This window comes from Portunus trituberculatus, chromosome 47 (assembly GCF_017591435.1).
Source record: "Portunus trituberculatus isolate SZX2019 chromosome 47, ASM1759143v1, whole genome shotgun sequence".
Lineage (NCBI taxonomy): Eukaryota > Metazoa > Arthropoda > Malacostraca > Decapoda > Portunidae > Portunus > Portunus trituberculatus.
In genome coordinates this window covers 34,254,338-34,275,985 of record NC_059301.1, presented here as the reverse complement: position 1 = coordinate 34,275,985, position 21,648 = coordinate 34,254,338, and the positions used below count along the sequence as shown (strand labels likewise).

At 44.1% G+C, this 21,648-nt stretch overlaps 3 protein-coding genes across 4 annotated transcripts in view; 1 reads left to right on the top strand and 2 right to left on the bottom strand.

The window, feature by feature from the left end:
* Window positions 1-21,648, bottom strand: part of LOC123520594 — a 59,377-nt gene that overhangs the window by 22,600 nt on the left and 15,129 nt on the right. The gene's annotated exons all lie outside the window — the stretch shown is intronic.
* On the bottom strand, window positions 6,651-11,610 carry LOC123498213. Its single transcript, XM_045245377.1, has 2 exons — window positions 8,434-11,610; window positions 6,651-8,360 (listed from the first exon to the last, which is right to left on the bottom strand). The coding sequence occupies exons 1-2, from the start codon at window positions 11,608-11,610 to the stop codon at window positions 7,176-7,178; spliced, it is 4,362 nt and encodes a 1,453-aa protein (XP_045101312.1). The 3' UTR covers window positions 6,651-7,175.
* Window positions 15,704-16,465, top strand: LOC123498212 (piggyBac transposable element-derived protein 3-like). Its single transcript, XM_045245376.1, has one exon. The coding sequence runs from the start codon at window positions 15,704-15,706 to the stop codon at window positions 16,463-16,465; it is 762 nt and encodes a 253-aa protein (XP_045101311.1).

Here is a 21,648-nt window from a genome sequence, read left to right as displayed (position 1 = left end):
ATATATATATATATATATATATATATATATATATATATATATATATATATATATAAACCTACCTAACACGACAGTTACGTTCCTGAGCTCGTAGTGTACGGTGAGATTCGTGTTCGGCGAATAATAGGCCCTATGGGAAAATGGGGGTTACGTTCCCACATCCTCCCCCCCAAAAATTTTTTTTACCAAAAAGGCTGAAAAAAAACAATAAATGAAGTACCAAGCACACATTTTATTTAATTATAGTACTAGCACCTTTAGTTTCTGTCTCTAAAGTTGAACTCTTTTCTCAAACCTTTGCTCACAACTCCACCTTGGACGATTCTGGGCTTGTCCCTCCCTCTCCTCCTCCCTATGACTATTTCATGTCTACAATCAAAATTCTTCATAATGATGTTTTCCATGCCCTTGCTGGCATAAACCCTCGGAAGACTTATGGACCTGATGGGGTCCCTCCTATTGTTCTCAAAAACTGTGCTTCTGTGCTGGCACCTTGCCAGGCCAAACTCTTCCAACTTTGTCTATTGACTTCTACCTTTCCTTCCTGCTGGAAGTTCACCTACATTCAGCCTGTTCCTAAAAAGGGTGACCGTTCTAACCCCTCAAACTACTGTCCTATAGCTTTAATCTCTTGCTTGTCTAAAGTTTTTGAATCTATCCTGAATAGGAAAATTCTCAAACATCTGTCACTTCACAATCTTCTGTCTGATCGCCAGTATGGCTTCCGTCAAAGTCGCTCTACTGGTGATCTTCTGGCTTTCATTACTGAGTCTTGGTCATCCTCTTTTAGAGATTTCGGTGAAACTTTTGCTGTTGCGTTAGACATATCAAAAGCTTTGAATAGAGTCTGGCATAAAGCTTTGATTTCAAAACTGCCCTCTTACGGCTTCTATCCTTCTCTCTGCAACTTTATCTCAAGTTTCCTTCCCGACCGCTCTATTGCTGCTGTGGTAGACGGCTACTGTTCTTCTCCTAAACCTATTAATAGTGGTGTTCCTCAGGGTTCTGTCCTGTCACCCACTCTCTTTCTATTATTCATTAATGACCTTCTTAACCAAACTTCTTGCCCTATCCACTCCTACGCTGATGATACCACCCTACATCTTTCCACGTTCTTTCAGAGACGTCCAACCCTTCAGGAAATTAACAGATCACGCGGGGACGCCACAGAACGCCTGACTTCTGATCTTTCTAAGATTTCTGATTGGGGCAGAGAAAATCTAGTAGTTTTCAATGCCTCAAAAACTCAATTCCTCCATCTATCAACTCGACACAACCTTCCAGACAACTATCCCCTCTTCTTCAATGACACTCAACTGTCTTCCTCTTCCACAATGAATATCCTCGGTCTGTCCTTTGCTCATAATCTTAACTGGAAACTTCACATCTCATCTCTTGCTAAAACAGCTTCTATGAAGTTAGGTGTTCTGAGGCGTCTCCGCCAGTTTTTTCTCGCCCCTCCAACTGCTTACTCTGTATAAGGGCCTTATCCATCCCTGTATGGAGTACTCTTTGCATGTTTGGGGGGGGTTCCAGTCACACAGCTTTGCTTGATAGGGTGGAATCAAAAGCTCTTCGTCTCATCAACTCCCCCTTCTCTGACTAACTGTCTTCACTCTCTTTCTCACCGCCGAAATGTTGCATCCCTTTCTATATTCTATCACTATCTTCATGGTAACTGTTCTACTGATCTTGCTAACTGCATGCCTCCCCTCCTCCTGCAGCCATGCTGCACAAGGCTTTCTTCTTCCTCTCATCCCTATTCTGTCCAACTCTCTAATGCAAGAGTTAACCAGTACGCTCAATCATTCATCCCTTTCACTGGTAAACTCTGGAACTCCCTCCCTACATCTGTATTTCCAAATTCCTACAACTTGTCTTCTTTAAAGAGGGAGGTATCGAGGCATTTGCTCCCCTAATTCTGGTTGACGGTTTTGGCACTTTTTCTACTCTTTGGAGAGCCAGTGCTCAAGTGGGCTTTTTTCTAACTTTCTTTTTTTTGCCCTTGGCTGGCCCTCTTCCCTACGTAAAAAAAAAAAAAAAAAAAAAAAAAAAAAAAATGCTGGTAGGAGAGGGCTTGAAATATGAAGTGATGGGCCTCTGACTGGTAGATGCTTCCATATGGTGTAAAGTCTGCTTGTAGGGCAAAAGAAGCTCCTCAACACCCCTATTGAACTTACCTAATGCTCCTCTCCAGGATGGGATCTGTTTCAGTGAAGAGGGATGTTGCACCTTCCATGACTTTCAGCAAATTACGAAGAGTCCAAGACGCTTGGGAGGGGAGGTCAAGTGCATCCACCAGGACCAGCGGGAGATTCAAATGGAGACCAAATCGTGCAATCGCGAGTCAAAGTTATGCTCAGCGAAATATGGGATATTTTACCGATTCGTGTATACGCGAGTTTCGTGTTCGGTGAGGTTTGACTGTATGTAAGTATATATATATATATATATATATATATATATATATATATATATATATATATATATATATATATATATATATATATATATATATATATATATATATATATATATACACACAAGTAACTCGATTTATGCTTATTTGATTTATGCGTTTTTGTTATAATGTGACCGAAACAAATATTATATGTACTGTATTTTATGGCTTATTTGACGCTGCACCGTGGAAGACGCACCCTAATATTTGAAAGAGATTTCTAAGAAAAAAGTTATTCTCATACAAGAACACATTCACCATAAACCCGACCACCGAACACTAAAACATAAGAAACAAGGAGTCTGCAAGACTGCCTTTTACCAGAAATTTACAAGCAGTCCATCTCTTGCTATTGTTGTTGTTAAGGGTTGCGACGAATTGTATGATCCTATGAGCTGTGGAGGGATCCATGTCTTGTTCTCATAAGCTCCTATGAGCTGTGAAGGGATGCATGTTTTGTTCTCATAAGCGTTGCAGTTGCTTAGTCTTCTTGAGGAAGGGACAAGTGTGGTGAAGAGCTGTTGATTGCACCAAGGCTAGTAAAGCTGTGGAGCAAGGTTCCGGCGGTGGAGGTGAGCAGCGAGTGTTGTTTTGCCAATACGGAGACGCGTGACCGAGAGTAATATCTCGCTTGCGGGACGTTTTCCTGACCCATGGTTGCGGGGAAGAATTTTTCATTGTCTAAGGGTGGTTTTATTTTCATAAAAATAAATTTAAAATGCATTTAAAAATATAAAACTTGAAAGAAATTTGTTCACCCTCAAATCCCAAAAACTCGTCACTACTGGATTCATGTAAAAGTTCTGAACTCTCATCTGCAGAATTATCACTGCTGTCACTCATGTACAATAAGTGATCCTCAGTACCATCCATGGCATTACTTATACCACACTTTTTAAAAGACTTTTCAACAACTTCAGTATTAATAGCATTCCAAAATTTCAGCACCCATTCACACACTTGAGCCATTGATGGGCGTTTCATTCTTCCACACGGTGTCATTTCGTGTCGTCCTTCAGCCATCCATTTAGACCATTCTTCATGCATGTTATTCTTGAATGGTTTGTTGATGCTCACATCCAGTGGCTGCAGGTGGGAAGTAAGGCCACCAGGAATAACAGCTAATGTTGTGTTAATTGTTCTTGCTAGTTTTTTAGTGTTGTCTGTCCTGTGTGCGCTGAATTGATCCCAAACTAGCAATGCTTTTTTTCGTAGCAGTCCACCTGGCCTTTTGAACCACACCTTTTCCATCCACACTTTAATTTCGGCTTCATCCATCCAGCCTTTGTGCTGCGCAATCACATGAACGCCATCTGGTAATTTCTCCTAAGGCAATGTTTTTCTTTTAAAAATCAGCAATGGTGGTAGTTTGGTGCCATCAGCACAAGCTAAAACTGCAGTGTAATGGGTCTTTTCATGACCTGTGGTTTTAATAGTCATGGTTTTGGTACCTTTTACATCAATGCTCTTATTTGAAGGTACATCAAATATTAACGGAACTTCATCCATATTCCCAATCTGGTTGAGTTCGAATGAGTTCTGCTTTCTAGCATTAATGATAAATTGATGGAAGGTCATTATTTTCTGTTCATATTCCTCGGGCATCTTTTGTGATATTTTAGTCCTTGTTTGCAAGCTTAATCCGTTTCGCTTCATGAAGTAAAAACACCAAGACACAGTGCCATTGAAGTCTTCTACTCCGTTTTCTTGTTTCTATGATTATCATTTTTGTTGTAACTGCAATCCCCAAGTTTCTGTGTTCCATTATCCACGTGCACAAGTCTTTTTCTAACTGTGGCCATTTTGTTGGTACTTGACGTAAATTGTGCTTCGCCTTGTTTCCAGTTTCTCTCAATTTTTCTTCTTGTTTCCTCCACTGCCTAATCATTTTTTCAGTAGGTGGTGGTCCAAAGTGTCTTTCTGCAGCTCTGTTTCCATGTTCTTTGGCATATTGTACAACTTGTAGCTTGTATGCAATAGTATAACTAAACCGTTTCGATTAAGTAGCCATGGGTGATAATTTCAGGACAAAAGTTTGTGATACGTGTGACAGCCAGGTGGTAACTGATATATTTCATGACAAAAGAGTGTGAGCAAACGTATTATATATTTCGAGCATAGTAAAAGCAAACGTTTTATATGATTCGAATCAAGATCAAGAGTGGGAAGGCTGCGCCTGCTGCTGCCAGTACCATAATAAACAGAGCGTGCTACATGGCAGAGGTTATGTTTAAGGCTAAGCTTGTGGTTCAGCTCCAGGAAGGATTATGGTATTGGAAATAATTGTAACAGCTAAGTACTGAGTTTACATCATATAAAAGGTTGAATTAAATAGTACTTAATCTAACATCATAGCGTAATGACTCATCATACAAATTCAGGTCGGTATCAGTCAAGTGTACAGGCTCTCTTGAGCCTGGGTGTTGCCTCACAATACAACAATCGTCTTGGAAGACACACTAGTATTTTTCAAGGTATTTTATTTTTTAAAGTGTCTTATAAGCCGTAAAATACGGTAATTAATTTAATTTGCGCGCTCGGTTTGCTTATACGCGATTTGGCCCAACCACATTTTTAAACTGAGTGCCAGACGCAATTTCAAACCGCGCCAGAGAGTTTTGCAGCTGGCTGATAGGTGGGAGCTCTGCTCTTCACGTGCCTCTTTTGCAGTCTGCCAGCACTGAGTACAGGCGGATTCTCTTCAATCTGCCTATAATTCACGAAGATGGCCGCAAAACGTCCGTCATCTTCAACACAATTCGTGATTCGTGTTGCTGTGCCACATTACTTTCAATGTAACTGTTCACACCAGGCAAATAGAGTCAATTCAAATCATGTTGATTCATGGCGATTCAGAATCAATGATTGGTTTGGACCCATTTTTTTCATCAGTCAAGGCAATTCATCCAAGGAGTAAGCACCATGCTAGTGGACGTTCTAATCAATTTATTAAGAGAATAACGTGTTACATATGAGGCCCAGCATCCCAAACAATCGTAACACTGAAATTTGAGATTTTGAGATAACGGCTGCTCCATGGAGTAGAGGGGTGTAAAAGTCATATGGTGATGCCGGCCAAGCCAAATCCAACCTTCTAGGTACTTACAGCAAGGTGCAAAGTCGAGCAAAAACACGTGAAAAAGTAGTGAGATACCCGCTCAATTCTGTGCCAAAGAATAGTAACCTTCCCAGCCCAGCTGTTGCTGCCTGACGTGCGTGACCCAATCAGCAGTGCGTACGGCTGTGACGTCACTCCCACGCCGCGCCTCAGCCAATGACAGCTATGTTTAAGCTCTCTCTCTCTTTCCCCTCCCCTTGACACCTGTGTGTCACACTAGCCCTTTAACTCATAAGGATTAATATTTTTTTTTTTTTTGCTCGAAAAAAAAAAAAAAAAAAATTTACAGCTATCATCATGAAACCTTCACATATTCCAAATTAAAACAAGTACTCTTAAAATAATAACTTAGAAATGTTTTAAGAGAAAAAAAATTACTGCTACTGAGTGGGGTTTAATTAACCCAATGTTAATAAATCAGAAATCTTCTGATTTACTATCAAAACCTAAATAACTAAACAGAACTACCCAAGACCTTTCATTTCACGTATAATACTTACATATATTCTGACCAATCTTAGGTGGGTAATCATTGTTTAACTTTAAGGGCATTTTACTCAAAAGTAGGATTTTTGGGTTACGATTGTTTGGCACAAGGGGCCTCATATGATCCCAGTGATCCTGTGTGCTGAAATCATGTACAGATAACTCTTGATTTACGCGATAGATGCATTCCAAGAGGTATCGCGTATATCAAAATTCACGTAAAACAAACTTGTAATTCTCATAAGAAACAATAGATAATAGGGGGGATGCGGGATGTGGTCCAAAAAAATTCGTATAAAATACTCTATTTATGTGGCTAAATTAACATGCTTTTGTTATTTACCATTCTAAATAGTAGAAGTGTATTTAAAGTAGAGGAAAAAGCAAGAAATAATAAGAGAAAGCAAAAAATAATAAGAGAAAACAACAAAACAAAGAATATGTAAACACAACACTCACTGTGTCACTGCCTTCACCACTCACACCACAGTCAGTCACCATCTTTCTCTAAGCTTTTCCACTTTATCAAAAATCCATTTATTAAAAATAACCCCACAGTATAAAAGTAAACACTAGTAAAAAAAAATAAACACAGGACGCCAATGTCTTCACCCCTTACAAGCACTCGCCGTTGCTGTCCACCTCCGTTTCCTGGTCAAGACTGCCCCTGACCATGATGACCCCTCATGACGGCCCCATTTTTACCACGACGGCCTCATATGTTTACCCTAGCAGCCCCATGTTTACCATGACGACCCCACACCAAATTTTGGGTCATTGTCCTCTTATTTCTTTCATTATGTTAACACGTTAACCACGGATGGCAACTCAGTGTTCCTGAGATAGTGTTTTGTAGTATGGAGGATTAAAAACCATAATGTATTGGTACACCGGTGTACCCTGTGTTGGTTGCGGGATGTATAATGGAGGGCGTGTATGCCTAAGTAAGGGGCAGACATACACGCAGTACACGTAGATTCTTTACTTGTCCTTGTCGGGAGCAAAGGCTCACGCGCTAGCTGAATGCGCAGAGAAATACACAGTGTTGCCACATACACGTAATATGCATTAATACAATACATAACCCACATCTCACCCCCAATTTTGCGCTCAGAAGTCCACAGGGACTCGAGCGACTGCAGCTGCGGACGCCTTCTCCTGGAGTCGTGGCGACCTGCGGGGCACCACCGTATCAGGTGCCGCCAAGGGAGCAGTGGCGTCCTCCATCGTAGAAGAAGCGTTTAGGGGTGGAGCAGGGCGGAGGAAGCGCCTGTTCCTCCACCACACTCGGCCACTGGGCATCTTGAGCAGGTAATCCCGTGACCTGCCAACGCCCATGATGGTGCCAACCTTGTCCCACCGCTGCGTAGTCGGGTCCTGGATCCGAACCACGTCACCTCGCTGCAGGGGTGGAAGAGGCCGAGCGTGAGCGTCGTAGCGACTTGTGGCATCACGGAGACGGGCAGCAGCTCGACGGTCGCAACTCTCGTCCCTGGCCTGCCACTGTTTCTGGAAGGCGCTGGCATGTGCGGGGACGCAAGAGCGTAAAGGGCGACCATACAGGACTTGAGCTGGAGAGCGACCCGTCTGGTTGGGGGTGTTCCGAAGCTCCAGGAGACCCCTGTCGAACGCCTCACAGTCTATATTGCCAGACGGTGCCACCTTCTGGATGAAGTGCTTCACGGCCTTCACTGCAGACTCGGCATGGCCGTTAGACTGTGGGTAATGGGGCGTCGATGTGTCGTGACGGACTCCCCAGCGCTCGAGGAACGTAGAAAACTCCCGGCTGGCGAACTGTGGGCCACCGTCCGTGCGCAGGCGTACAGGAACACCCAGGTCCCTGAAGAGGCGGCGGAAATGGCGAATGGTGGCAGCAGACGTCGTATCAGCGCCACAGGACACGACGACAGGCCAGCCGGACAGACGATCTGCAATGACTAAGAAAGCCTTCCCTGCAACTGAGAAGTAATCAGCAGAAATGGACTCGAATGGTCGAGTTGGGTTGTCATCACAGAGTCTTGGTTCTTGCTGTTGACTGGGCTGCAGAATCTGGCACGGCTCACATGCTCGAACAGTGTTGGCAATGTCTGCATCCACGCCTGGCCAGAACACAGCCTGCCTAGCACGGCGCTTGGTGGCTTCGACACCACGATGGCTGTCGTGCAGGCGGGCCAAGACACGGCGACGTAGAGCTGTAGGCACCAACACTCGTGCACCGTACAGGACGAGATCCTCATCACAGTAGAGGTCCTCCGTAACTTCCAGTACGGGCGGAGCACGTTGGGGAGGGCGTACCTGTCCATAGGGAATCCGTTCTTCACAAAATGAAGGAGCTGGACGTACTCGGGGTCCTCGGTTGCCACCTTACGAAGCTCCTCAAGGGCAAGGTCACTGCCAGGAGGTGCTTCTGCAACATCAGGAGGCACCAACGGAGCAAGAGACTCCATCGCACGTAGTGTAGCGATACTCCTAACTTGGAAGCCGGTATCAGTGCCAAGGACTTCGTCAGCCTGCGTTGGGTAGCCAACAGGAGAGCGAGATAGAGCGTCCGGGATACACAACTCCTTGCCCGGGCGCCATACAGCTGTGAAGATGTACGGGCGATCTTCTCCTTGAGGCGTTGTAGACGTGGATTCTCTATAGCGTCAAGGGAGTAGCTGTTTAGGATGGGAACTAGAGGGCGATGATCGGTGACGAGGTTAAAGTGTTGCAATCCTGTGAGGTAGAACTTGGTCTTCCCCATGGCCCATACGACAGCTAACATCTCCAACTCGATCGTCGCATATCGGGTCTCTGTATCCGTCAAGAAACGTGAGCCGCACTGGACGAGACGCTGCTGTCCACCACCGTGGTCCTGCAGTAGGGCATAACCCAGCCCATACAGGCGGGAAGCATCGGTCTGCAGAGTCGTAGGGAGAGCAGGGTCAAAGGCAGCTAGGACTGGTGGGCTGGCCAAGGCCATCTTCACACGTTGGAAGGCTTGCTCATGGTCGGGCGTCCACACAAACGACTTCTTGGGGCTCAAAAGTGGGCGAAGAGGCGCAGCAGTGGCAGCGAGGTCGGGCGAGAAGCTGGCGAGCTGGTTGACAAGGCCCATGAAGGACCTAAGGTCGGTCAACGTAGCAGGCGTAGCAAACTCAGTGATGGCCCGAACCTTGTCAGGGTCTGCTGCGATGCCGTCATGGGAGAGCCTGTAGCCGCAGAAGGACACTGATGGAGCCGCCAGCACAAACTTCTTGGCATTTAAAGTGATGCCATGGGCTCGGCATCTGGCCAAGATGTCGTTAACGTGGCGTAGATGTGTGAAGTAATCCTCGTCGTACACGAGAATGTCATCCACGACTTTGACACACTGTGGCACTCCCTGTAGCGCGATGTCTCCTCGGAGGCAGAAGGCGTCGCCTGTGGCTGCGAAACCCATGGGACCTCGGAGGTACTTGAAGCGCCCATATGGAGTGATGAACGTAGTCAGGGCCTGGTCGTCCTCATGCAAGGGTATCTGCCAATATCCACACAACGCGTCAATCGTGGTGAAGTAGCGTGCCCTGGCATCGACGCTCCGGATGGCTGCAAAAGGCGTGGGTGATGGGTGTGCAGGCCGAGATACTTGTGCGTTCAACTTACTCAGGTCCGTAGTGATCCTGACACCTCCACCAGGTTTCGGCACAACAACCATCGGATGGCACCAATAAGATGGGACGTCACCAACAGGAGCAATAACGCCTCGTGCCACCATAGAGTCCAGCTCAGCTTTCACTGCGTCCCTGTAGGCCAAAGGAATAAGCCTCGGCGTGTGGACAGCAAACGGCTGGGCGTCGTCTCGTAAGTGGATCCTCATCGGCGGTCCAGACATCGGCTTGAGTGGAGCATCCTGTGTGGAATCCTTTGTCAAGAGGACATCCTGGTACTCCCTCAAGAAGTACTCCTTCGCTGCGTCTGGGGAAGTGGTGCTGAGAAGAGGTAACGCAGGCACGCTGGAACGTGGAGCTGGAGCGTTTGTCGCCTCCCTTACACTGGCGACACTGCCTCGTGCTGAGAAAATCTGAGCAGGGAAGTCGTGAGGCACGATCCCCAAAGCACGACAGTGTTCACGGGACAGAAGTGGGGTGTTCCACGAACCCTGCACATCTATCCAGCCCGTACAAGACAGCTCGCCGTAGACTAGTGTGGCTTGGAGCGAACCGAGGGCAGCAGACATCTTCGTCCCATCAGCGTTGTAGTAGGCAAGGGATGGAGGAGGACCAAGAGCCTGTCTGTCGATGCCCAACATTCTCAAGTGCTGTGGGCCGATGACCGTCGTGTCGGCACCAGTGTCGGGAATGAAGTCCAGACCACCAGAGTGACCGTCATGCAACACTTCCACTCGTACAGTAGGAGGTGTCGGGTCATCACGAGTACTGATAGGAGACTGACATGAGGCCTCAGGTGGGCCCTCATGAGACCCTGGGTCCGTTGTGAGAGACTGTAACCGCACCACGTGGAAGGTGGGGTGTCTTCCCTCTTTCCCTTTCGGCTTCTCGGGTCGCTGCGACTTACTCCTTGCCTTGGTTTGCTTGCAGACTTTCTCCAGGTGCCCCAGACGGTTACAAGCAGTGCACGTAGACTGCCTGGCTGGGCACTTGGGCATCAAAGCGTAGTGGCCAGTCTTCCCACAACCTCTGCACGTAACACCTGTTGCTGGGCAGCCCTTCGGGCCGTGGTCTCGCCTGCCGCAGCTGCTGCAGGAGGTAGGCGCCCGATGAGTGGGTGAAGGTTGGCGAGGGGGGACTCCAGGTTTGTGTGCTGCTTTCTTCGTCTGTTTATACGTTGAGACAGCAGACACTGTAGGTGAGGCACGTATGGCAGAGGCGGCTGACCGCGTCGCCTCGTGGGCCCTGCATACATTGATGACGTCAGCAAGAGTAGAGGCGGCGTCGAGGGACACAATCTTGGTCACCAATTCCTCGTCGTGGACGCCTGTCAGGATACCGTGCTTCATCCAGGCCTCTTCACAGTCCAGGTGGTGAGCCTTACAGATGTCGAATTCCTCCGCCAGGCTCTTCAGTCGGACGAGAAACTCGGAGAAGGGCTCGCCTCTCGCCTGCCGACAGCTAGTGAAGGCTCGCCGACGCAATGCCTCGTTGTTGGAGTCACGTATATGAGCCTGGAGAATGTCAAGCACTTCATCAACTGGCTTGAGAGAGGTAGGCGACACCTGTAATGTGTGCTCTAACACCCTCTGCGTCTCCAGAGTGAGGCACATACGTAGCTGGATCCTCTGTTTAGGCAGCGTCAGGCTGGGCAGGTCGATCATCGTCGCGTAGTCCTCCCAACGTCTCCTCCACTCACGAAACACTTGGTACGTCACGTCGTGTGACAGTGGCGGCGGAGGTGTGACAGCTGCTTTCTGCACAGGTGGGTGGGTACCGGAGCCGCTCTGTGCACCGCCAGGACTCCCAAGCGTCTGGGGGTTCGTCGGAGCCGCACCGGGCGCGCCCTGGGAAGAAGTGAGGCTGGTTAACAGAGCACGAAACTCAGCTCTGTCTTCCCGGCGTTGTTCCTCCATCTCACGTCGAGCGGCCGCCTCCTGTCAGCAAACCATTGGAAGAATACTGAGAAATCAGGGTAGACAGGTGTGTGAGAAGGTGCATGGTGTGGCGACCTGGGTGGAGTGGTGGTGGTGGGTGGGGTGGCGGGCGGAGGTGGGGCGGCGGTGTCCGGGGCCGCCGCGTCACCCGCGCCTGCGGTAGCACCAGCCAACGTCTGTGACAGGCTGTCTGGTTGTCCCGGCGTCCCCTCATCTTCCTCCTCAACTCGTCTGGGAGGCTTGGGACGTCGTTTTGACCGCGCCATGCCGAGGAATCACTCGTAGATGTGAGAGCAAATGTGTCAGTGTGCGTGGTGTGGCGGGAAGACAGCTGTGCAGGCAGGCAGCGAGAGGTGCAGCAAGGAGGTATGCGCGGGCTCACGGCACGCCGCTCGCGTAATGGCAGTGCAGTCAGTGTCTTGCGGGACTCGACAGAGAGTAGAGGTGCGTCGCGCTGCGCTCGTTTCTGGGCAAAGAGACGTAACCAACCCCTGAAACAAAGCGGCACCTCGATGCAAACACTCCCGGGCACTGCACTGCACTATACCGCCGCACACTGCACTGTAATACACTGCCACACGCTGCACTGCACTGCACTGTCACGTAACACCACGGGTCCGCACTACACAGTCGTAGCACACGTCAGCAATCTCACAGCTGGTGGCGGGAGGACGTGATGGCGCCGCCGGCTACTGGGATGAGTTCTTTCCCCTCGTAACTGATGTCTCCAGGGACAAGACGTGTCGTCACTGCGCCATGTTGGTTGCGGGATGTATAATGGAGGACGTGTATGCCTAAGTAAGGGGCAGACATACATGCAGTACACGTAGATTCTTTACTTGTCCTTAGAGCTACAAAGGGTAGGAAATGGCGGCCAGTAGCGACTCGGGAGCACAGGCTCACGCGCTAGCTGAATGTGCAGAGAAATACACAGTGTTGCCACATACACGTAATATGCATTAATACAATACATAACCCACACCCTGCGCATGGAGTGCATATACGTATACAGGGTGTAACACGACCTTCTGTAAATATTGAAAGAGATGAGAGAACATGCATTTCTAAGCAGAAAATGTTATATATACATATGCATTTTAAGGTTTTGTTTACCCATAAGATGATTTTAAAATTACTCAGAGGATCGCAATAGTCCATTGTGTCTTTTATGAGGTGACGATGACTTGTTGGCTTGCTGCAGAAGCTGGAGGTGCCATTTGGCTAAATATCGAATGTTTTAATGTTATGTTTTGCAATCTGCAGAATGTTTCATTATCTTACATTTTAAGACAGATTGTATTAACAAGTATTCAACTTACTGATAAACATTACATGATAAAATTATTGCGGTGATTAAAAGTAAGTACTCACGTATGTACTACGTGGTACAGTACCTATCACTGGGTGAGGAAGGAGGGGATAGGATGGAGGAGTGGGGAGCGACTGATTTGTTAATACAATGTCTTAGTATAAGATGTTGTATTAACAAGTATAATTTCAAACCATCTTACAGAAAAAAAAAAAAAAAAAAAAAAAACTGAGGTCATCGTGGTAAACATGGGACCGTCGGGGAGGGCCGTTGTTGGAGGCCGTCGTGGTCAGTGGCCATCTTGACCACGACCCTCAACCTCCAAGTCAAGGACATCATCATCCACCTGTGCTTCCTCTGCTTCCACTGCTTCCACGGGATCATCCACATTCTGATTCTGTAGTATCATTCTGATACTACATCTTCCACTGGTGTTTTCTTGAAAAACTGCAGCATGGTGGTCTAGCTTTTTTTCTTGGAAAATTCTTTTTGCATCACTGTGTAGCAGAAGAGTGCATCCGTGGCAGCGGAGCTCCCACCTATCAGCCAGCTGCGGAACTCTCTGGCGTGCAGTTTGAAATTGTGTCTAGCGCTCAGTTTGAAAATGCAGTTGGGCCAAATCACTTATAAGCAAACTGATCACGCAAATTTAATTGATTATTATATTTTTTCGGTCGCGTATTTTAAAAACAATTGACTACAGAAAGCGTTATTGACATGATTTTACATTTTCATTTGGCAACTGTAGGGTGTATCGTCTACCTTTGAAATGCATGGTATAATGTAATCGCCAGTCAACCAGGCACCAACCAGAGTGGGGGAGGGATGTAAACTTCCTTATATTACCCCCTATGCCTCTGATTTCACTCACTAATTACCGTATTTTACGGCTTGCAAGACGCACCCTAATATTTGAGAGAAATTTCTAAGAAAAAAAAAAAAGTCATTCTCATACAAGAATGCGTTCACCATATACCCGACCACTGAACACAAAAACATCAGAAACAAGGAGTCTGCAAGACACTATTGTTTCATCACTCATTACAAATTTGCTGGAGCACTCACCACAAATTTAAAACGATGTAAATAAAAATACCATAGATAAATACATATACACAGTGAAACAATCCATCTCTTCTTGTTTTAGTGGCAGGCGACAGCATGTTTTGGACCTGTTGTTTACATTACGGAATCACTTGTCCGGTCGCCAAAACCGAACACGTCAGTGCTGCAGTTTGTATTTATTTTATTTTGTAGTCGTGCTTCACAGGCTTTATCATTGTGAATATAATTCACAAGTGGAGTTTTGACTCTTGCTTGAATGAGTAAGCCACTTGGATGTTCTATTAATAAAGGTATAACGGCTCCTGGTACGTGTGTGCGTTCGTGTGCATGTACATCCGTGTGTTGCAATGAGACGAGGGAGCGGGCCATTTTCTTCACACGCTGAGTAGGCTGCAGGAAGGATTATGGTATTGGAAATACTTGTAACACCTAAGTACTGAGTTTACATAATATAAAAGGCTGAATTAAATGGTACTTAAGCAACATTATAATGTAATGACTCAACATACAAATCCAGGTCACTATCGGTCAAGTGTCCAAGCTCACTTGAGGTTGGATGCTGCCTTACAATACAACATTCATCTTGGAAGACGCACTAGTTTTTTTCAGGGTATTTTTTAGGAAAAAAAGTGTGTCTTGTAAGTCGTAAAATATGGTACTACAGTATGGCACATTACAAAGTAAAAGTTAGTGTGACAAAATAATATAATGAACATAGCTATATTTGTTTTCATATCCTCCATATACTGTTAAGCCTAAATAAAGAGTACATGTGATAATGTGGTATCAACTGGTGTGCCCATTTCTTCCGTGGTGAATATGTATCAGTGGATCATTTTGTCCTGCCACTTGACAGCTCCACCAGGCGAGACAAAGTATTCTCTCAGTGTCACTAACATGGCTTCTGCTGTAAGCCTAGTACTTCTTGTTGGTGACAGGCTCCACCAACATCTTAAAATATTATGTGGTTATCCTAAAGAAATCCTTAACCCATTTACGCCACTCGTTGCGTCAACGCAACGTGAAACAAGCTACAACATGATGTCGAGCTACACTGATATAACGGCATGTTGTATCCTGTAGTTGCTTCCGATGCTAGTAGACACCCAGAACTCCCAGTGGAAGGTTCATATGATGTCACATGTCTCATCATTTGAGGGGAAAAGGTAGTGAAAGAAGCTCCATTTTCTGAAATACAATGTCTTCATCAAAAAGGAGGTGAGTAAGGAAAACTATCATCGGGGATTTGTTCATATCTATTTCATAAGAATCTTCTATGTTTCTATTCATGACAGAACCCTTTTGAACCATATTTTATTTTGATAGTATGCTGATGACAGTTGTCTAAAAACTTTATAAAGAAAAAGTTGCGCTAACGCAACCATCGGCACCGGCCTCTTCAATGAAGTAGTTATATTGTTACGCATAATTTTTTTTTTTTGTGCATATAATTGCAGTGAATGAATACATCTGTGTAGCCTAACTTGTTTGTTGAAAGCATACATATCGTCTACAAACATTTTACGATATATAAATTTCATTATTATTGTTTTTTTTCAGAAAAATGAATTTGAACGAGATCTTAGACGAGCTAGAGAGACCTACTATGTCTGACGAGAGTGAAATTAGTGATGAAGATGAATCATGCCTGCAAATGATGGTGCTATGACGGATGAAGATTCTGGCGAAGAAGAAAGCATGGATATCTCTAATCTTCCTGGAACACAGCTAACTGCTTTTGCAGTGTTAGATTCCACAGTGGCGCAAGATGATGTAGATGAAAATGTTGAAAGACAAACATCCCAGAAAAAGAAAATCATAAAACTCAGAAAATGGAAAGCACAGGATCTCCCAGAAAAGACAAATGTTCCATGTTACCCATATAAACCATCAATTGCTGATATTCCACGTAAGCCTAGTGAGACCCTTGAGCTTTTCTTGGATGTATTAGCTATTGATCACCTTGTGAAACAAACTGTAAACTATGCAGTACAGAATGGTAAACATTCATTTGCACTGACAAGTGATGAAATGAAAACCTTCATAGGAATTTTGTTAGTGTCAGGCTACTGTTGCATTCCACGTCACAGACTGTATTGGCAGAGACAACCAGACGTGTACAATGAGCTTATTGCTGACTCCATGCGCCGCGATCGCTTTGATGAGATCATGAAATATTTTCATGCTGCAGACAACACAAAGCTTCCTAAAAAGGACAAGTATGGCAAAGTTTCTCCCCTCATGGAAATCCTGAATGGCAACTTTCTCAAGTACGGGGAAGTATTTGGGCCAATAAATATATCCATTGATGAGTCAATGATACCTTACTTTGGTCGGTATCCCACAAAACAGTTCATCAGGGGAAAACCTGTACGATGGGGTCATAAAGCATGGGTTGCAGCTGATCCAAATGGTTATGTTTTTGATATATCTGTTTACCAAGGCCAAAGATGGTGCTAAGGATAAGGCTAATGTATCTTATGGACTTGGTGGAAAAGTTGTACTTGATGTTTTGGATGTGATAGTAAAACGTTATCCAACAAAGAAGTTATCCCTTTACTTTGATAACTTCTTCACATCCCTCAAACTTGTAGAAAAAATCAAGAGCATGGGTCATGATGCTACTGGCACACTAAGAAAAACCAAATCGAAAATGCCCATTTACAAATCCTGCAAAGTTTATGAAATTACCTAGGGGAACTGAAGAACATTTTTGTGATGCTGAATCTGGGATAATTGCAGCACGCTGGCAAGATAATGGCATTGTAACAATTGCATCATCTGAGTATGGAGTATCACCACTAGTGAAGGCTGAACGCTATGTTGCTTCTCAGAAGAAACGATGAATGTTTTGATGCCAAATGCCATCCATCAGTATAATCGGAAAATGGGTGGTGTTGATAGGGTAGATCAAAATATTGCTCAGTACAGGCCCTCTATTCGTGGGAAAAAGTGGTACTTTCCAATTGTCACATACTTGTTTACAGTATGTGTAAACAATGCCTGGATTTTTGCAAGAGAAGGAGGTTACAAAGAGGATATGTTGTCATTCATACATGCTGCTGCTACTGAATGGCTACAGAATCACGGCAAAAAGCCAAATAATCCAGGAAGATCACGATCAGTTCTCAGTGTTGCAGGTGTATTGGCACAAATGCGCTATGATAATGTTGTGCATTACATCGTGAAATCGGATCCTCCAAAACGCTGTCGTTGCATGTTGTGCAACAGTCAGACTGTATTCATATGCCAGAAATATAAAGTATACCTGCATCAAAAGTGTTCAGTGCAGTACCATACCATGTAGGCCAGGAGAATCCTGTGAAAATATATCTAAGATAGGTTGTACTAATTCTTTATCATGATTTTTCTTTTTTATTATCACATGCACCTCATTTCTCCACTTCGAGAGCTGTATTATCTCTAAGGGCTGTATTCTTTGGTATCCTTTAGTTTATAATGAAGAAATTCAAGGTTTCATTTTTAGTCAGGAAATTCTAATTATGTATCAAAAGTGAATTTTAAATATCATTTTTATAATTCTTCTTCCATGCTAAGAATTGTATCCTAGCTGGCTCCTTTAGATTTACATATGAAGAAGAGCAAATGTGTTTTCTATTATGCAAGTATGTGTGTATGTATGTATGTTTTTTTTTTCCTGATGTTTTTCCTTGTGTGCCGATAGTTGCGTTTACGCAACATGTATTGTGGTCGAAACGCCGCTCGTTGCGCTTGCGCAACAACACATTTTCGTCAATAAAATGAGAACCATTGTACATATGGAGTAATTTTCATCATATGCTTGCAGTTTAGGTTCACATTATGCATATATCAAAGCTGCAACATCAAATTCTTACTTTCATTTTTTTTCGGCTTAAATGTGTTAAACCTCTCCACATTATTGACCAAATCTGGGAACAAATTTCCAAAGCTCCCAAATTCAGGTCTTCTAGAATTAATTGCGTGCACCCATATTCGTTGCAGACGCCTACGACTATGCTTTCTCAGGCACTGTAACACTGCTAAAGCTAAAACTGCAAAACTGCAAAAGCTAAAACATCCATACTTCCGGAAGGCTGCCTTAATACTTCATCATCTGAATGATGTGAATCAGATGTGTTGAGACTCATTTGGATGGAACTATGCAGATTCAAAATTACTCAATTCAAATGATTCTTCATGAATTGAATCGATTTGATTTGCTTGGTGTAAATGCACCCTAAAAGTGAATTCTATAGCAAACAAAGCTTATGAAAATCAGCGTTTGATAAGATAGCTGCCACTCTCTGATGAGTGCTTCCCTCTATGCAGGGTGTTGTTATTGGAAATGAGGATTGAATACTTGTGTTAATCGCAATTATCATTGTCACCAGAGTAAGACATCTTGTTGTGTAGTCTTGTTTATTTACATTCACTTTCTGTCAACCAACCGATACTTCCTGGTTGCTATGTGTGAACGTGTTCCAATTACAAGGGCTCAGTCTACACTTCTTGCAACTTGCAATTTCAGTCACATATTAACACTTGTGAACCCATCTTAACACAGGAAAGGCCAATGTTTTGGGTGTGAGTTACGATCATAAGCTCTGCCCACAGCCTTATAAACTCTGACCACTGGCTTCACTTTTAGTATAGCGGGATAGGCGCTTTCCGCCCCACTCCAATCTAACCTCCTTGGGTGGGATAGGCAAGTACCGTCTTCTCCAATCTAACCTCCTTGGTTTTCCTCTATGCAGGGTGTTATTGGAGGTGAGGATTGAATACTTGAGATGATTTAATTCAATCGCCACCGGAGGAAGACATTTTTTTGGGTAGCTGTTTGTTTACGTTCACTTCCTGCCAACCTGCCGATACTTCCCAGTTGCTATGTGTGAATGTGTTCCGACTTGAAGGGCTCTGTCGATGCTTTTAGTGACTTGCCATTTCAGTCACATATTGACACGTGTGAACTTGCGTTAACACACACACACACACACACACACACACACGGCCCGGTAGCTCAGTGGTTAGAGCGCTGGCTTCACAAGCCAGAAGACTGGGGTTCGATTCCCCGGCCGGGTGGAGATATTTGGGTGTGTCTCCTTTCATGTGTAGCCCCTGTTCACCTAGCAGTGAGTAGGTACGGGATGTAAATCGAGGAGTTGTGACCTTGTTGTCCTGGTGTGTGGTGTGTGCCTGGTCTCAAGCCTATCCGAAGATCGGAAATAATGAACTCTGAGCTCGTTCCGTAGGGTAACGTCTGGCTGTCTCGTCAGAGACTGCAGCATATCAAACAGTGAATTACACACACACACACACCGTGTAGTGTAGTGGTTAGCAAGCTTGACTCACAATCGAGAGGGCCGGGTTCGAATCCTGGTAAGCGGCGAGGCAGATGGGAAGTCTCTTAATGTGTGGCCCCTGTTCACCTAGCAGTAAATAGGTACAGGATGTAACTTGAGGGGTTGTGGCCTCGCTTTCACGGTGTGTGGAGTGTGTTATGTGGTCTCAGTCCTACCCGAAGATCAGTCTATGAGCTCTGAGCTCGCTCTGTAATGGGGAAGACTGGCTGGGTGACCAGCAGGCGACCGAGGTGAATCACATACACACACACACACAGTTTATAAGACTGAGAGAAAGGATAAGAAAAGTGGAAGAAAATGAAGCTAGGCTAAGAGCAGAAAACGAAGAACTAAAAAAAGGAAGTAGCTAACTACAAGAAGCAGATGGAAGAAGGACTCGGTAAAGCCGAGAAAGAAAAGGAGAAGCTGAAAGATCTAGTAAACAAGGAAGAGGAAAGAGTACAGAACGTGATTAAAAAAGAAGTACAAGCATGGAGAGTCCAAGATAAGAAAGATAAGGCCGATTTTCAGGAGGTGATCCAAGAACAACTTAAAGAAAAAGAAGAAAATATGACAAGCAAAATGATAGGAGTCCTCAAGACAAAAGAAAATCTAGTTAGAGAAATTGCAGAAAAAAAGAAGAGTGTAGTCGTATTTGGAATAAAAGAAAAAAATATAAAATATAGACCAAAAGAGAAAAAGAAGAAATGAAATCAGTCAAAGACCTACTGAAGAATCTTAATGACGAAGATAGGCAGAACTTGGAAGAGGAAGTAGAAGAAATAAACAGAATGGGACCATATCAAGAAGGAAAAACGAGACCAATTAAAATACTACTAAAATCACAAGCAGCAACAGAAGAAATATTATATAGAACAACAAAACTTAGAGAAACAGAAGGCTGTAAGGATATCTATATAAAGAAAAATAGAAATGAGGAAGAAAGGAAGAGATACAATGAACTGGCAGCAGCAGTAAGGGAAAAGAATAATGAAAGGTCAGAAGAGAAGAAAGCATTTTTTTGGAGAATTCTAGGAGACAGGATAAGGAAATGGTATATAAACGAGAAGGAAGAGAAAAAAGTGGAACAAGTTTAACTAAAAATGATAAAGGCAAAAGACTAAAAATGATGTATACGAACACAGACAGGGTTTTATCAAGTAAATTAGAATTAAGAGATTACATAAGGAAAGAAAATCCAGATATTGTATGTCTGGCTGAAACAAAACTAAATGAGGCAATCATAATAGATTTGGATAATAGGTATAATGTATTGAGAAGAGACAGAGTGGGAAAAGGAGGAGGAGGAGTCATGATAATGTTAAGGAAGGAGATAGTGATCAACCAAGTGGAATGTGGGAAGGAAAAGCAGAAGTATTGTATATTAAGATGCATATTAATAAAAAGAGTTAACAATCATTGTAACATATGTGCCACCAAAACAAATTCATGGACCAATCAAGAATATAAAGACATGATAGATGACACAATAAGGAGTCTAATGAGAATCGTTAAAGAAAGGAGAAAAGTGATATTAGTAGGAGATTTCAACTGTAAAGAAGTGGACTGGGAAAATTATGAAAGTGGTATGGGGGAAGAAGCCTGGGGAGAAAGATTCTTAAACCTAATGATAGACAATATGATGGACCAGAGAGTAAAGGAATACACAAGATTCAGAGGAAACGACGAGCCAGCCAGATTGGACCTAGTTTTTACAAGGGGTATACAAATAAATGACGATATAAGATATAAGTGCCCATTGGGAAAGAGTGACCATGCAATATTAGAAATAGATATAGAAGAAGGAAAGGAAGATAGAGACGATTCATACAAAGGAGACCGATTAAATTACAGAAAGGCTGATATTGAGAATCTCAAGAACTATTTTAAAAACGTAGACTGGGAGGAGATGGAAAACTCAGAGACAATGCAAGACAAATATAACTTATTTTTGGAAATATACAAAACAGGAGTCAAGGAATATGTCCCAAAATATAGACCAAAAGAAGAAGGAAAGAAAGATTGGTTTAATGCAAGGTGTGCTAGGGCAAAGGAGAAAAGAGATGGAGCATGGAAAAGGTGGAGGAGAAATAGGAATCCAACAAACAAGGAAAACTTCAAGGCAGCGAGAAATGAATATGTTAAGGTGAGGAAGGAAGAGGAAAAGAACTTCGAAAAAGATATTGTCGAAAAATGTAAGGAGCAACCAAAATTGTTCTATAGATTCATAAATGGAAAAATTAGGCAAAAAGAAACAATAGAAAGGTTAAAAGGAGAGAACGGGATGGTGGAAGACCCAAAAAGTATGGCAGAACTATTAAA